We start from the raw sequence: 17138 nt of genomic DNA, 5'->3' as shown, positions 1-17138 counted from the left end.
GATAAAAAGACCTCAAGAGAGCAGCTTTCCACAAAAATCTTACGAATATGACTGAGTTTTAGGAGATCTGGGAGGAAGAAAGGTCCAGGCAGTGTTTAACCAGAGACTGTTCTAAGTATTTCTGTGTGTTGTAGCTTGCGTGGACTCCACTGCTGGCAGCTTTTAGTGTAGGACTGCAGGACTGTGATGATCCAGAAGTGGCCTCGCTGTGTCTGGAGGGCATTCGATGTGCCATCAGGATCGCCTGCATCTTCAACATGCAGGTCTGGTGACGTTGTCCACACTTTGCCTGATTGCTCTTTTCATTTCAGTGATATTATCGTTTGAAGCTGCCTGAACCTGTGTAATAACTGGACCTTTGTGTTTGTAGTTGGAAAGAGATGCGTATGTTCAGGCCTTGGCCCGGTTCACTCTGCTGACGGCCAGTTCCAGCATCACGGAGATGAAGCAGAAGAACATCGACACCATAAAGACTCTCATCACGGTGGCCCACACCGATGGAAACTACCTGGGCAACTCCTGGCATGAGGTGGTAATCCAGTTTTATGTCAAGAGTAGCTTAATCATGAGTGACGACCTGCACCTGTAACTCCTCCTGTTGTCGGTGTGTTGCAGATCTTGCGGTGCATCAGTCAGCTGGAGCTCGCCCAGCTGATCGGTACGGGGGTGAAGACGCGCTACATCTCAGGGGTGGTCCGGGATCGGGAGGCCGGCATCAAGGGTTTACCATCGGGGACGGAGGAGTTCATGCCTCTGGGGCTGGGTAGGAAACACAACCAAACTTCTGGACACAATTTAAACCCAAATATTGTCTTTTTTTACATACAACATTTACACACATTAACCCCAAGTTTATTTGCTCCTGTCGCATTTATTGTCAGTTACACTCTCATCGAAAAGTTCGGGGTCATCCAGACAATTTCATGTTTTCCATGAAAACTCACACTTTTATTCGTGTGCGAACATAACTGCACAACACCATTACACAACACCAACACAATGTAGCATTAGAACACAGGAGTGATGGTTGCTGGAAATGTTCCTCTGTACCTCTATGGAGATATTCCATTAAAAATCAGCTGTTTCCAGCTAGAATAGTCATTTACCACATTAACAATGTCTACACTGAATTTATCATTCATTTAATGTTGTCTTTATTGAAAAAAAAAAGCTTTTCTTTCAATAATGAGGACATTTGTAAGTGACCCAGTAGTGTAAATACAACAGAATTGATTTCATTTTTAAAGAAAACACGCATATCAAACCTACTTATGGGATTTTGCGTTTAGAGGGTTAATAAAGAGTTCATTGTGCTCTTAAAACTCATATTCATTTGTTGTGTGTGTCTGTTATGGGACTGTTTCAGTTTAATTCATTAAACCTGTTGCTGTTGCAGGTAACCTGGTGGGAAGTCAGGACAAGAGGCAGATGGCTCACATCCAGGAGTCAGTGGGAGAAACCAGCTCTCAGAGTGTGGTGGTGGCTGTGGATCGGTGAGAAGAAATGACCCTCAGATACAGAACATTAATACAAACACACCTTTAGCGCATCTGTTTTTATCGTTTATGGTGGATGAATGTTAAAGATGTGTTCATGTTTGCAGGATCTTCACCGGTTCCACCAGACTGGATGGAAATGCGATCGGTTAGCGCCTCATTCTTTGTGTTAACTCCAGCGTCTCCATTTGTGTGTGTTCCAGACTAAGAATAGAAATTCATAAAGCGTTGCCGTTCTGTTTCTTCCAGTGGACTTTGTGCGGTGGCTGTGCGCCGTGTCCATGGACGAGCTGGCCTCAGCCCACCAGCCGAGGATGTTCAGCCTGCAGAAGATCGTGGAAATCTCCTACTACAACATGAACCGCATCAGGCTGCAGTGGTCTCGGATCTGGCAGGTCATAGGAGACCACTTCAACAAGGTCAGTCCACAAGGTTTATCCTTTACATGTTACAACTTCCAGATCACAGTGTCTGCAAAGACACAAAACATTTAGTCACAGGTATCTGGAACTGAATGATCTAGTATTTTACTTTATGATCCAAATGACAAAAGTCAGACCAAAAAAAAAGACAAAAAGCAACAAAAAAAAGACAAAATATTACAAAAAATGACACACAAAAGGCCAAAAAAATGAGACAAACGTCATGAAACAAAGCAAAAAAAACAAAAAATTAGACAAAAAAGTTCCAAAGCGGCAAAAAAAATTAACGAACGACAAAAACTGTACACAAAACAACGAATAAAGCCAAACACAAAAGAAGGCAAAAAGGCAAGCGAGACAGAAAGGAAACACAAAACGACAAAAACAGGAGTAAATGACAAAAACGTGAGACAAATGAAAAAAACAAGACAAAATATTACAAACACAAGACACAAAACGACAAAAGAACAATGAACAATCTATTATTTTACTTTATGATCAAAACAATTTGTCATGGCCGAGAAATTATTTTAAATTTCTATTTTTTTTACAAATTTACAATTTGCAGTTAATGTCTTCTCTGTAATTTTTACACTTTACAAAGTCGTGCAGCGGCTGGATTGGACCCTCTGGAGGACCAGTTTTGGTCCGCGGGCCGCATATTTGACACCCCTGCTTTACAGTGATGTGGAGAGTACCGTCAGCACAATAAACAGGAAACAATCCATCAAAATCAATGTGGTCTGTGATCATGGATGTTGTACAGCTGCTATGAGCTTCATTGTTTGCTTCAAAATGTTTCAGGTGGTCACAGCAGAAAAACTAAAATAAGTTTTCCCAGATTCAGTTTAAACGTCCAGGACTCTTCTTCTAGTGAGGTGTGTGATATCAGGAGACTTTGGGATCATGGTGTTGTTCTGGTGTTGCTCCTTACAGCTCTCCAGACTCACTTGTGTCCTGAATTACCCCCCGAAGGACTTTGATTTATCACCGTTACAGAACCATTTAATTAAGTCTATACAGGCTGTGTGTCTGCAGCATCTAGCAGGGAAATTATTTATTTTTGTGAACTAAAGTAGGGCATGTCTTGGGCCTGAGATCATACGTTTATATAGTTACACAGTGCAGTGATATTATTATTTATTGAGCTTTTTATTTACCCAAAATCAAGGCGCAGAGACACAAAAAAAGGATGGATCGTCAGTGAATAAAGGCGTTATAGATGCATCACCATAGAATTATTTATTTACCTTTTCAAAGTAACTACTCTTAATATTACTTTTAGCTACTAACTTAAATATGCACAATATTTTTTTCTGGTAGTGACACAAACCCACAGAAAATCATAATCCGCCATTGTGGAGTCTTTCAGTTACAGTTTTTATTGTTTACAACTTTGCTGTTTTGATTTAGTTGAGCTGCTTAATCAGCCGTTTTCAGCATAAAATAACACAAGAAGACACTGTTAGCTGTTATCTGGCGAACATAGAAAAATATTTAGCAGCTAAAGAGAAACATTTTTTTCCTCAAACACTGGCAAAAAATACATCAAAAGGGAATCAATATTGGATTTACACTTTCCAGGTGGCCACAAACCTAATGCTAAATGAATGCTAATGCTAATCCTTAACTGTAAACATAATTAACCGTTAGCTAGCACGTTAGCCGTGTCAACTAAATGAGGGGATTTTGCTGGTGCTGCCTAGTTGGCCAACATATCCAGTAATGCAGGGTTAACCTATAATTTCTTTTACAGCAGAATGTTTTTGTGGCTATCAGAGCTTCATGGATGACTGTTGTGTCACCTACAGGTGGGCTGTAACCCCAACGAGGACGTCGCTATCTTTGCTGTGGACTCACTGAGGCAGCTCTCCATGAAGTTCCTGGAAAAGGGAGAGCTGGCAAACTTCCGCTTCCAGAAGGACTTCCTCAGGCCTTTTGAGCACATCATGAAGAAGAACAGGTGGAGAATGTTGTGATTTTGAAGGAGAAACTAAGCTTTGACAGCACTAGTTTTTAGAAGTGTAGAGTGTTTGTTTGTTTGAGGTTATAATAAGGCGTCTTAGAACCACAGATTTACATTTGGTTTCGTTGCGACCCTCAGGTCTCCCACCATCAGAGACATGGTGATCAGGTGTGTTGCTCAGATGGTGAACTCGCAGGCCGCAAACATCCGTTCAGGCTGGAAGAACATCTTCTCAGTGTTTCATCAGGCTGCCTCCGACCACGACGAGACTATCGTGGAGTTGGCCTTCCAGACCACCGGACACATCGTCAGTGAGTATCTCTGCAGCTGCTGCCAAGAAACTCAGGCTGTTACTTAGGGATCGACCAATATGTTTGTTTCCAGGGCTGATATCAATTATTGGTAATCACCTGTAACATATTAACAACATGTGAATACATGTTCTTCAAAACGTTACTTAATTAACTAGAAAAGCACTCAGAGAGCACAGTCCTCCTCCAAGGCTGTCCATTCCCCCATATGGCATTATCAGAAATGCAGCATTTATTTATTAGTTATTTATGATCAGAAATCATGACAACATAGAATGTGTCCATTTAATTTAGATGTATCCACAAACAAAATGACCTTGCACTGAACACAGACGTGTTATGCATGTGTACGTTATGTACGGATACTCAGTCATTTTGAACAGGTTTCAAGGCATTTTTAATAATTCTTTATCTAATTTTGAAGAAAATCTGAGTCATTTTGGAAAAGCTTCTGGTCATTTTGAACAAAATTTACATCATTTTGGAATCGCGTGACCTAGATATGTAGCGGGCAGCGGGAATTGATGGGACTCAGAAACACCCGACAATTTAATAAATTCTTCCTTGTATCATTTCTGATGGATAAGTCCCGATAAGTCTACAGCGGTGGATTTGTAGTAGAATCACAATCATGTGATCATCAGCAGGCAGCTGACAGTGTTCAGTTGTTGTCGTGGTTACAGTGACGCCGTGACACTATCTGGCAATGATACAGAAATCTTTAACAAATTCGTGGATCCAGACTATAAGCCGCATCTCTGCCGAAATCTAATCACTTGGTCCTTGTGTCATTTCTGACCTTCCCTGAAGAATTCATCCAGATCTTTTAGTCCGTTTTTGGGTAATGTTGCTAACAGACAGACAGACAGACAGACAAACCAATGCTGATGGTCACATAATCTCCGCTACGTTCCTTGGCGGAGTAATAAGGATTACTATATCTGACATGTTATGTGACATTGCAACGTTCTCCTCTGTTTACTGTCATAATTTTATCACTTTTATTGCCACTAAGGTCCATAAAGCATTATTTATCATTTTTCAGATTCTGTTTCTGGTTAATCTGTGGCTGCCTCCTAATTTAGCTGCTAGCTGTTACAATAGCGTTAGTCACTGTGAATGTAGCTAATGTCCTGATGTGTGTAGACGGCTGTGCTTCTTGTTCAGTTTTGGTAGTTTGCATCTCTGCTAACGAGATCCGTCTGTCAGTTAGAACAGAGTGTTGAAGTTAATCTGACTTTAGAAAGATGTGATAGTTCTTCTTATTAATTTTTGTATTGTTTTATGAAGCGTATTTATTGCTCGGTTGTTGTTCTCTTTTTCCGATGCAAATTAGCTTGTTGCTAACTCTGCTGTAATTGCTTTTAATTGCTCGAAGTCCCTGCAAAGCTACATAAATAAACTAACTAATAACAAACTAAACTAATGAACTAAGTGATAGCTTTAGCCTAGCACTGTTATTACCAGCTGCAAGCATATTATTGTTTTTCCTGTGTCACAGGGGAGTGGAGCATGTGATGTGGAATATTGCGGTGTTTATTAAACCTTGAGCATCATCTGCTAACTAATTTTCCAAACACAAAACACGTCTGTCTCTCTGCGTAAACAATAGCTTTCAATGATTGGCTGTTACTGTGGCATGCAACCAATCAGGTGGGGCTGTAGGCGGGACATAGCGGAGACTACAGAGTGACTGTAGAAAGAGAGGAAGCTGCATTAGAGTTAAAGTTGCACAGTTAGCGAGAATCCATAAAAATAGGGATACCGATAATTGTAAGTACGTCGGATATCGGCCTCCATAATCGATCAGACTGATAATCTGTAAATCCTTAGTTATTTGTCAAGCTGCTCTGCTGACAGTGAGCTGTATCATTCTGCTTTAGCTTTTCTATGAGTTTCAGAGATTTTATATCAGCAAGCCAGTTCATTCTTGTTTCATCACTTCCTTTCCTTCAGTGAACACCTTCCAGGAGCACTTTGCGGCTGCTATCGATTCCTTCCAGGATGCGGTGAAGTGTTTGTCGGAGTTCGTGTGCAACGCAGCTTTTCCTGATACCAGCATGGAATCCATCAGACTCATCCGCCACTGTGCTAAATACGTCTCTGACCGGCCACAGGTAGGAGCTGCTGAGTTGTACCGGTTAAATATTCACTTTTTTTCATTCGTTGTTCGGTTTCTTCCAACACAAATGCCTAATATCACCCTGTATGACCTCCAGGCCCTGAGGGAGTACACCAGCGATGACATGAACGTTGCCCCTGGCGACCGGGTGTGGGTTCGAGGCTGGTTTCCCATCCTGTTTGAGCTTTCCTGTATCATCAACCGCTGTAAGCTGGACGTCCGGACCAGGTAGCAGAAACACTCAGCTTCACGCAGGTTTTATATAAAGCTCTCCTTTCTTTCTGCTCCGTCAAACTTTCAGCTTTATTTCCACTTAAACGAAAGTTTTCTCAGTTTTTCAAGCCATCCAGTAACAGTTGTCTGTGCTTCTAGTATCTGCTGGTTGCTAAGGAAACGTGACTTTCCACTCTGGAAACTGTAAACAAGTTGAAGCTAAAAATAAAAAGGCGCAGGGTGTAACTCTGAGCAAACTTACAAACTTATGGCAGAATTATGCACCATGTTCCCCTCTAACTAGTATCTAAAACCCAGAGCAGAAGCTGAGTATTAGATCTTTATAAAAAATAAAATGTTGCACATGGAAAAAGAAATATTGACATATTATACATGTATTTAAAGTATTACATATGAAAAATGAAATATTGCACATACAAATTGAATATTGCCCATGCATTTCAAATATTGTGCCTACAAAGTACAATATTGCACATAGAAATGAAATTTTGCACATGAAAAGTGAAATTTTACACATGAAAAATGAAATATTGCATATACATTTTAAATATTACATCTAAAAGATAAAATATTGCACATGAAAAATTAAATATTGACATATTGTACATGTATTTAAAATGTTGTGCCGGAAAAATTAAATATTGCACGTTTTAAATATTGCACATAAAATTGAAATATTACACATGAATATTGAAATATTGTACATAAAAATAAATATTGCTCATGTATTTTAAATATTGCGATTGTATTTTTGCCTGTCTTACTGGTTTTTTTTAGCCGTGGTGCAGTAGAACTGATGTCCAGACTGTTTGTTTTTTAGAGGTCTGACCGTCATGTTTGAGATCATGAAGAGTTACGGCCACACCTTTGAGAAGCACTGGTGGCACGACCTCTTCAGAATCGTCTTCCGCATCTTCGACAACATGAAGCTCCCCGAGCAGCAGACGGAGGTCAGAGACGTCGGAACGTTTACGTACAAATGCAGGAAGAAAACGGCACATTTAATAAAATAAAACTTGTGTTTTGCTTCCAGAAAACCGAGTGGATGACCACGACGTGTAACCACGCTCTGTACGCCATCTGCGACGTCTTCACCCAGTTCTACGAGCCGCTCAGTGAAATCCTGCTGGCTGATATCTTCACTCAGCTGCAGTGGTGCGTCAGACAAGGTGGGTGTTTATTATTAACAACACTTAGAACGACTCCTCTGGCCGTAAAAACAGCAATTAGAGACACTTAATGCTCTAGTTTAGGTTGGACACGTCAGCTGGCTCATATGTAGGGAAAACAAACTAACATTATTATTTCTTTTAATTTTCTTTGAATTCTTTTATTTTGTTTTGAATTCCTGGTCTGTCCTCTGCAGACAACGAGCAGCTGGCCCGGTCGGGAACAAACTGTCTGGAGAACCTGGTGATTCTGAACGGGGAGAAGTTCAGCCCCGACGTCTGGAACATCACCTGTTCCTGCATGTTGGAGATCTTCCAGAACACCAGCCCTCACGTGTGAGTACCAACACACACGCCTTAATTTAGGTCCTGTTCAGGCAGCGCAAACCTGCAGATAGTCACAGATCAGTCAGACAGTTAATTAGTTCACTGTAGTTTTAGTGGCATTTTTTATTTGCAATAATTTATTTGCAATTTTTAGCCCTCTGTCTACCAAGCAGTTTCTGGGTGTTTTTTTCATATTTTTCCTCATTGTGGGTTCATTTTTCACTGCAGTATGAAATCCTGCAGCTCTGTGGAAACAGAATAACGTTGACTAGAAGCAGAGAGAACTCAGAAATGTCTTCTGTGTAGGACGATAAGGTTAAAATGCTGTAATTCATAAAAATGAAATGAGTTGCATTTCTTTATTTATTTTACAGAAAGTGAATTGAATCAACATGTAGTGAAGTGCCAAACATGTTAAAACTTGAAAGAAAAAAGTGACTCTACGTACTATAGATATATAAAAACAGTTCAGTTTTTTTTTAATGAGACATGTAGAATACAGGAGGTCCTCGACATATGTGGGAGTTCCATTCCTACGGGTCGCTGTAAGTCGGAACTCTGGCGAAAACGTAAACAAAGCTGTTACCTGTATCATGTTATAGATCAGGTAAGATAATCCTTTATTGCTCCCCACGCCTGGGGAAATTCACATAGCTACAGCAGCAACAACTCTTACAACAAGAAACTTGTGTATGATAATGATAACAATACAATGTGGCTTGTGGAATAAGTGTAAAAGTGCAGATGCAGCAGTGCAAAAATGACTGTGCAGATTTTATTCTGGTTGAGATGATGCTGATGATATAAGCCTGGTTCATGTTACCATCAGCCAGTGATGCTGAGGTTTTAAAGTCTTACAGCAGATGGAAATCTGTTAAATCTGTTATGGTGAAAACGTAAACAAAACCGTTAAGTGCATCACAATATCGATCAGTTCTTCAGAAAAGTCATGAATACCAGTAACTTTCATTCATGTATGAGTCCTTTTACAAGAAGATAACAGAACAAGTTGCACTGTTTTTACAACTTGAACGGTTTATTCTAATTTCACTTCCATGGAGACGGCTTTCCTTTTCTTCGAAGCTTCAGAAGAGTCTGACTTATGCTTGGGAGCCATAATGAAGGACAAAAAGTTAGTGAAGGTAGCACAATCCAAGGTGGTGTACAACTGGAGGATGGAAACAAAGCCGTCTGATAGCGCCGCATGACGACGTATTCATCCATTCACCAGCTAGTTCCACATAACCAGTTAAGACGAAACAACAAAACAGCGTAAACCGAGGACCCCCCGTAACGAAATTTTGATGAAAAAAATACCATTTTATGCAAAGATTTTGTTGAGTCTTATGGTGAATCAACAAGTCACATTTGTTTATTTCTTTGATCAGGGACCATGTAATTAACTTAGAAAACATCTGATGTCTTGCATATAGTGTGTATAGCATTAAGCTAATTTTCAACTCTCATCCCTGGTTGGGCTTTTCAGTAAAAGTAGACAAAGAAAACCAACAACACCAGTAGAAACAGCACAGACAACTTTACAACAAAGTGCAGAATTTAACTTTTCTTTTTTTACAGAAAGCAGTTGGAGCAGACTGCTTACTTTTTATGATTTTTAAAATGATAAATGTAGAATGAAGTGAGACGTATTTAAAGGACTGTTGGTTTCTCTCTTTTCTACAGTTTCTGGTTAATAAATGCTGTAATTTAGGTGTTTTTTGTGAAGATAACCAGCTTTATAAAACAGGTTTTAGGGTTCAGAGGGTTAAAATTAAACCGATATTTGGACTTCAGGGTGTGTGGCTGTTAAAGCTGTTGACCTTTTGTTACCTCACCTGGATCCTGATCTGCTCATGTTTGCTTTTCCCATCAGGTTGTTGACATGGCGACCGGCCGGACAGGACGAGGAAGCTGTGGACGGAAAACATTTTGTAAGAACATAAATGACTGAACAATAGTTTGACACAGAAGCAGCTCCACAGACGCTTCATATCTGAAACATGAGAAACTGTTCAACCAGTTAAAGACTATTTTGAGTCATTTTGAACAAAGTTCAAATCATTTTGGACATTTTTTGTATTTTTGAACAAATTTTTAATACTTTTTGACAATCTTTTTCTCATTTTGAACAAATTTTGCATCATTTTTGACAAGTTTCAGGTCATTTTGGACAATATTTAGTAATTATGAACATGTTTTAAATAATTTTAGACAGTTTGTCTCATTTTCAATACATTTTGAGTCATTTAGAGAAATTCCTAATATTTTTTTTTTTAACTTTGCAAAAGTTTCAAGTCATTTTGAACTTTTTTTTGGTCATTTTCGGTAAGTTTCTAGTTGTTTTTGACACATTTTGCATTATTTTTTGACACTTTCTAGTCATTTTGGACAAGGTTTAAATAATTTTGGATAATTTTTTGTTCAATTTTGAAGAAAGTAAGTGTTATTTTGAACAAAATTTGCATAATTTTTGACAAGTTTTGAGTCAATTTGGACAAATTGTGCATGATTTCAGACACGTTTTTGGTTATTTTGAACAAATTTTAAGGCATTTTCGACAATTTTGAGTCATTTTGAACAAGTTTTACATTATTTTGGATAATTCTTTATCATATTGTAAAGAAATTGAGTTGCTTTGAACCAAATGTGCAGAATTTTGAGTCATTTTGAACAAGATTTCAGTTTAATTTTTTTAGTTTTTTATAAAGTTTGAATTATTTTGAACAAAATTTGAGTTATTTTGAACAAATTTTAAATAATTTAGCATCATTCTTTAATGAATGTAAAGCATTATTTGATCATTTGAACCTTTTTGCATAATTTTTGTCAAGTTTCGAGTCATTTTGGACCAGGTTTATTAATTTTGGATAATTTTTTATTTAATTTTGAAGAAAGTCTGAGTCATTTTGGAGAAGCTTCTCGTCATTTCGAACAAAATTTGCATCATTTTGGACAATTTTGATTCATTTCGAACAAGATTTTAATAATTTTTGACAAGTTTTTTTCTCATTTTGGACAATTTTTGGTTATTTTGAAGAACTTTAAATAATTTTGGATCATTCTTTATCTTATTTTGAAAAAAGTCAGGGTTATTTTAATCTAAATTTGCATCATTTTCGACAAATTTCGCAACATTTTTGACAAGTTTTGATAAATTTTGCCTGATTTCGGACGCATTTTTGGTCATTTTTAACAAGTTTTAAATAATTTTGGATAAATCAGACGTTTTAATGTTAATTTTCTGTGACTTTACGCCTCCAGGATGCAGATTTCGACAGCCAGTCCCAGAGCAGCTACGACAGAGCTCTGTCAGAGAGAGGACACAGCCAGATGTCCAGCGACGACACCTGGAAGGGAAAATCTAACGCCAGTGAGTCACAAACATCTGGATTTAATGTATATTCATCTTCAGAATCAGCCTGAAGACACCTAAATCCAATAATAGCTCACATTTCTGTCCTGGTTTTGACCTTTTTGTTTGTTTTTGTGTTTTAGGAGTTTCAGACCAGAAGCTGTTTGCAGGTTTGCTCATTAAATGCGTGGTGCAGCTCGAACTGATCCAGACCATCGACAACATCGTCTTCTACCCGGCGACCAGCAAGAAGGAGGACGCTGAGAACATGGCGGCCGCTCAGGTGGGTTAAAGCAGCTGCAGCACGCTTTGGGTTTTATTCAGGATCACGGTTTTATTTGTTCTGAAAAGCTGCCCTTAAATCTGAATTACATCAGGATTGTGCTCGGAACAAGAAAGGAACCTCTCAAAACCCCAAAGCCTGCCGTCAGGATTTAAATGAAGTTTATATCTATTTAAAAATTACATCATTTATCAGAGCCAGGAACTGTTAAAACAGAAAAATCAACGTTCTTTCAGCTTTTCTATCAGAAGATGGAACAAAATCTGAACTCAAAATTCTGATTTACGTCAAATTCACTCCATTCTAAAGATCTCGTTTTTAAAAAATCCCAAACTTTTTAAAGTCACTATTGATGTAAACACTTGTGGCGCTTTTGGATTTAAATTTTTTTCTCTTTCTGTAAAATAAACATGCATCATTCATCACATTTGAGCCACCGCGCATCTTTTCAGACAGTTTTTAGTCATTTTTGACTGTCTGACTCGTTTTCGGACACATTTTGCATCATTTTGCTCACTTTCTAGATATTTTGGACCATTTTGAGTAATTTCGAACAACATTTTAGTCATTTTTGACAAGTTTTATCTCATTTTAAACAAATTTTGCATTATTTTGGACACATTTTTGGCCATTTTGAACACATTTCAAGGCATTTTGGACACATTTTGCACAACTTTTAATGAGTTTCAAGTCATTTTAGACAAGTTTTGCCTAATTAGGACATGTTTTTGGTCATTTTGAATAAATTTCTAGGCATTTTGGACAATTTTGACTCATTGTGAACAAGATTTTAATCATTTTTGACTATCTTTTTCTCATTTTTGACAAATTAATTTTTGACACGTTTTTGGTCATTTTGAACAAGTTTCAAGGCATTTCGGACAATCTTTTTTGTGATTTTGAACAAGTTTTAAGTAATTTTGGATCATTCTTTATCTGATTTAGAAGAAATTGAGTTATTTTTAGCAAAATTTGCAGAATGTTGGACAATTTTAAGTATTTTCGAAGAAGATTTTAATCATTTTTGACAATCTTTCTCATTTTGAGCAAATTTTGCAAAATTTTTTTGACAGGTTTAGAGTCATTTTGGGCAAATTTTGCATAATTTAGGACATGTAAAGTAAATATCTAAAGAAATTCCACTTTTGCGTTTCTAATGTTTTATGACATTTTAAATGAGTTTCACTTTACAAATGCCACTCTGAGTCCTCTGTACTTCTGGTTATGGTTGTTCTGTTTTTATAGAGGTGCAGGACTTTATATTGCTGAGAAAAATGAGCCCACAGTAAAGAAATCATCACATACATTTAAGTGAAGTTGTCTTAAACTCTTCTTCCTCCAGCGAGATGCTCTGGAGGAGTCGGAGGCTGAGGGAGGAGAGTCTGGACCAGATCAGGGGATGTACCAACACATGACGTCTGCTCACCTGTTCAAGCTGCTGGACTGTCTGCTGGAGTCGCACACCTTCGCCAAGGACTTCAACTCCAACAACGAGCAGCGGACGGCGCTGTGGAGGGCAGGTAAACAGAGGGGAAGTCCTTCTCTAGCTAATATGTGAGAAAACAGTGTCTGTAAGCTGCAAAAACCTCCTTTAAATACACTTCATGAGTAATCAGTGGAGGAAATTTATCACTTCTGCCACAGAAAAATCCCCCTCCAGAGAAAAACAAGGGACTTTACAGTTTCATAGTAAACGTCTGAACCACGAGGCCACACAAAGACTTCTGTTGTTGTTGTTTAACAGCGATTGTTTCTCTGTTTGGCCTGCAGGATTTAAAGGGAAATCCAAACCCAACTTGTTGAAGCAGGAGACCAGCAGTCTGGCCTGCAGCCTGAGGATCTTGTTCAGGATGTATTCTGACCGTCAGCTGCAGGACTCGTGGCCGGACATCCAGACACGCCTGCTGCTGTGAGTGAAAACACACCCACTGTAAAAACAAAAAATAAAGAAACTAGAAAAGCACTGAGTACAGCACTCCTCCAAGGCTGCTCATTCCCCTATATGGCATTGTTAGAAATGCAGCGTTTATTTTACAAATGCAACATTTGTTTATCTTTTCCGACAGTTTTTAGTCGTTTTTGACGATCCTTTTCTTGTTTTTGGACACATTTTGCATTATTTTGGACACTTTCTAGATATTTTGGATAATTTTGAGTACTTTCAAACAAGATTTTAATCATTTTTGACAATCATTATCTCATCTTGAACAAAATTTGCATCATTTTTGACAAGTTTCAAGCCACTTTGGACAAATATTGCATAATTTAAGACACATTTTTGGTCATTTTGAACAAGTTTCAAGGCATTTTGGGTAATTTGAAATAATTTTGGATCATTCTCTATCTAATTTTGAAGAAATTGTGTTATTTTGAAAAAAATTGCAGAACTATGGACAATTTTGAAGCATTTTGAACAAGTTTTTAATTGTTTTGACAATCTTTTTCTCATTTTGGACAAATTTTGCATGATTTCGGACAAGTTTTTCGTTATTTTGAACAACTTTCAAGGCATTTTGGGCAATTTTTAGTCATTAGCCATTAGTTATTGATGATCAAAAATCAGAGCAACATAGAATGTGTCCATTTAATATAGATGTACCCACAAACAAAATGACCTTGCACTGAGCACAGATGTGTGTTATGCATGTGTACGTTATGTACAGATACCGAATCACGTGACCTAAATATGTAGCAGGTGGCGGGAATTAATGGGACTCAGAAACACCCCCACAGTTTAATCAGTTGTTTATGGCGGATAACACCGACATCTAGACCCCTATGAACACCAGTTCCTGTTTCCTACCAATGAGTCCACGTCACCATTTTGACCAAAGTTGCAAAAAATTGAAATTAGCATCAAATTCTACTAATGTTAGAGCCTCAAACATTGTTGAAACATCGACCAAAGACCGTATTAATGTGAAGGAAATATGGATCCATCCATATATATGCAGTTACAGGAACTTTTTGCGGCACCAGTACCACCATTAATTGCAAATTTCGCATTTTTTTCCCATTTTTAAAGGCTATAGTCAAAAATATGGCCCATGCTAGAGACAATCAGTCATCTAGATCTGCTGAACACAGTTTTTTCAGTGGTCTCACCAAAGTTCACTTCTGTGGGAGTTATAATTATGGAGATACTGAACCCTTAAAATGGCTCTCCTGGTAAGGTGTTTTTTCAAGAGTGAATTCTAAAACTTTGCAGGTCAGAAAACACATGAAATCCTCAAAATTTGGCCAAAATACTACGCAGAACAGAAGTTTTGGGTCCCAAATAACAACTAGAAAAGCACTCTAAGAGTGCAGTACTTTGCCAAGGCTGCTCATTCCTTGGATCATTTCTGACGGATAAGTCCTCAGTGGTGGATTTGTAGCAGGATCGCAGTCATGTGGTCATCAGCAGGCAGCTGATGTAGTGTTCACTTGTTGTCATAGTTACAGTGCCGCTATCCGGCAATGATACAGAAATCTTTAACAAATCCATGGATCCAGACTATAAGCTGCATCACTGACAAAATCTAATCACTTGGTCCTTGTGTCATTTCTGACCTTCCCTGAAAATGTCATCCAAATCCGTTAGTCCGTTTTTGAGTGATGTTGGTAACAGACAGACAGACGCACAGACAGACAGACACACAGACAGACAGACAGACAGACACACAGACACACAGACAGACAGACACACAGATGGACACACAGACAGACAGATGGACAGACAGACAGACCAGCACCAATCATCACATTTTTTTTGTCCTTTTCAACAAGTTTGTAGTCGTTTTTGACAATCTTTATCTCATTTTTTTTTAAAAATGTGAGCCATTTTGGACAAGTTTCTAGTCATTTTTTTAAACAAATTTTGCATCTTTTTTTAGACAACTTTGAGTAATTTTGGACATGTTTTAAGTCAATTTGGTCATCTTTCAAGTAATTTTGGACAGTGCAGATCAAATTCTACTGAGGAATAAGATATCAGACTTCAGATACTCATAATACTGCTTAGAATGTGTTCATTGTTGTTTTCTAAGTATTGGATGGTTATAATAGAGTAGAATATGACCAGACTAGACCTTTAAAAAGCTAATTTAATAGAGCTACATGCTAGCATTGCTCATCTGTCTCCAGCGTTGAATAATAAACCTCAGATGAATAGCACCAGCTGTGTTTTGACACATGGCTCATACCTCATTATGAATTTATGAACTGTGTGCATATTTTGTGCGATTTATCGGTGTGCTAAAGCCTGGTACAAATCACCTTGTTGTATGGAGCATCTGCGCTGACTCATGTATCACATCGAGAACACGTATGTGAGCTATGAAATAACTGCTGCCAGCGCCTCGGTTCAGGATGTGTATGTGTAACGGTAATAATGTTGATGTATGCTGATAATTTCACTGCAGACGGGTTTGTGGTTGTCGTAATTGTGTGTCGTGTCTCTCAGGGTTTGTAGCGAAGCTCTGGCCTACTTCATCAGTCTGACCTCGGAGAGCCACCGAGAGGCCTGGAACAGTCTGCTGATGCTGCTGCTGACCAGGACGCTACGACTGCCCGACGACAAGGCAAGAAACCAACACAAAAACAGACAAACAGCTTACATACAACCATGTTTAGCACTGCAAAATATATAATGACTCCTAAAACTCCTAGTTTTCTATGAGTCTTTGTCACAAAAAACAATGATGCACTTTGGTTCTTTCATAGATTTATTCTAAGTTCAGGAAACAAGATAAAATCTCCTGGGTCAAAAATATACATACAATAATGTTAATATTTGGTTATGTTAATAAAATAAATCCTAAACCAACTTTAAATCACATTCAAAACCAGGAGAACCAAAACTGTAACCAAACATAAACCAACCCCATGAAAGTCCGATACCAGTTAAACATAAAGTCTGAAACCAGTCCAGAAGCACTTCTAGAAAGCTCCAAAGCATGATGCTGCCACCACCATGCTTGATGATAGGTTTGGTGTTCTTGGGGTTAAAGGCCTCATCTTCTCTCCTCCAAACATGTTTCTGCTCAGTTTTTTGTTCCAGAACTTTCCTCCAGAAGGCCTTTTCTTTGTCCATGTGATCAGCAGCAGACTTGAGTTCACCCAGCAGATTTTGTCAGATTTCCAGGAGACCTGATATAAATCTATGGAAGAACCAAAATGGCAAATTTGATTTGAGGCGTGTTTTAATGATTCCATCCTCGAAATTCCAGATTATAGGAGTCATTGGAAACTCAAGACTGCCATGATACACGTGGTTTTAACAAGCGTATGCAAACGTTTGTTCACAATTTTACATTAAATAAATTAGCTTGAACAAAATGTATTGTTTAATCTACTAAAATTAAATTAACCTGATTGAGTGTAAAGGAGGAGCGTTTGGCAGGACTGGAGGATTTTAAAGCTTTCCCAACCACGTCTACCTGTGATCAAATCAAACTAGGATTTGAAATTAAAGT

At 38.2% G+C, this 17138-nt stretch overlaps 1 protein-coding gene across 1 annotated transcript in view; it reads left to right on the top strand.

Moving 5' to 3' along the window:
* arfgef2 (ADP-ribosylation factor guanine nucleotide-exchange factor 2 (brefeldin A-inhibited)) overlaps positions 1–17138 on the top strand; it is a 45594-nt gene that overhangs the window by 25226 nt on the left and 3230 nt on the right. The window contains exons 20-38 of the mRNA XM_055013153.1: positions 135–263; positions 371–529; positions 616–763; positions 1397–1493; positions 1604–1644; positions 1746–1915; positions 3730–3881; positions 4023–4195; positions 6152–6312; positions 6415–6545; positions 7372–7501; positions 7585–7720; positions 7918–8056; positions 9921–9978; positions 11309–11417; positions 11543–11682; positions 13025–13202; positions 13453–13591; positions 16127–16244. Of these exons, the coding sequence (XP_054869128.1) occupies positions 135–263; positions 371–529; positions 616–763; positions 1397–1493; positions 1604–1644; positions 1746–1915; positions 3730–3881; positions 4023–4195; positions 6152–6312; positions 6415–6545; positions 7372–7501; positions 7585–7720; positions 7918–8056; positions 9921–9978; positions 11309–11417; positions 11543–11682; positions 13025–13202; positions 13453–13591; positions 16127–16244 (2508 nt within the window). The remainder of the gene's footprint in view (positions 1–134; positions 264–370; positions 530–615; positions 764–1396; positions 1494–1603; positions 1645–1745; positions 1916–3729; positions 3882–4022; positions 4196–6151; positions 6313–6414; positions 6546–7371; positions 7502–7584; positions 7721–7917; positions 8057–9920; positions 9979–11308; positions 11418–11542; positions 11683–13024; positions 13203–13452; positions 13592–16126; positions 16245–17138) is intronic.

Source organism: Amphiprion ocellaris, chromosome 8, assembly GCF_022539595.1.
Source record: "Amphiprion ocellaris isolate individual 3 ecotype Okinawa chromosome 8, ASM2253959v1, whole genome shotgun sequence".
Taxonomy (NCBI): Eukaryota; Metazoa; Chordata; class Actinopteri; family Pomacentridae; genus Amphiprion; species Amphiprion ocellaris.
This window is presented reverse-complemented; position numbering and strand designations above follow the sequence as displayed.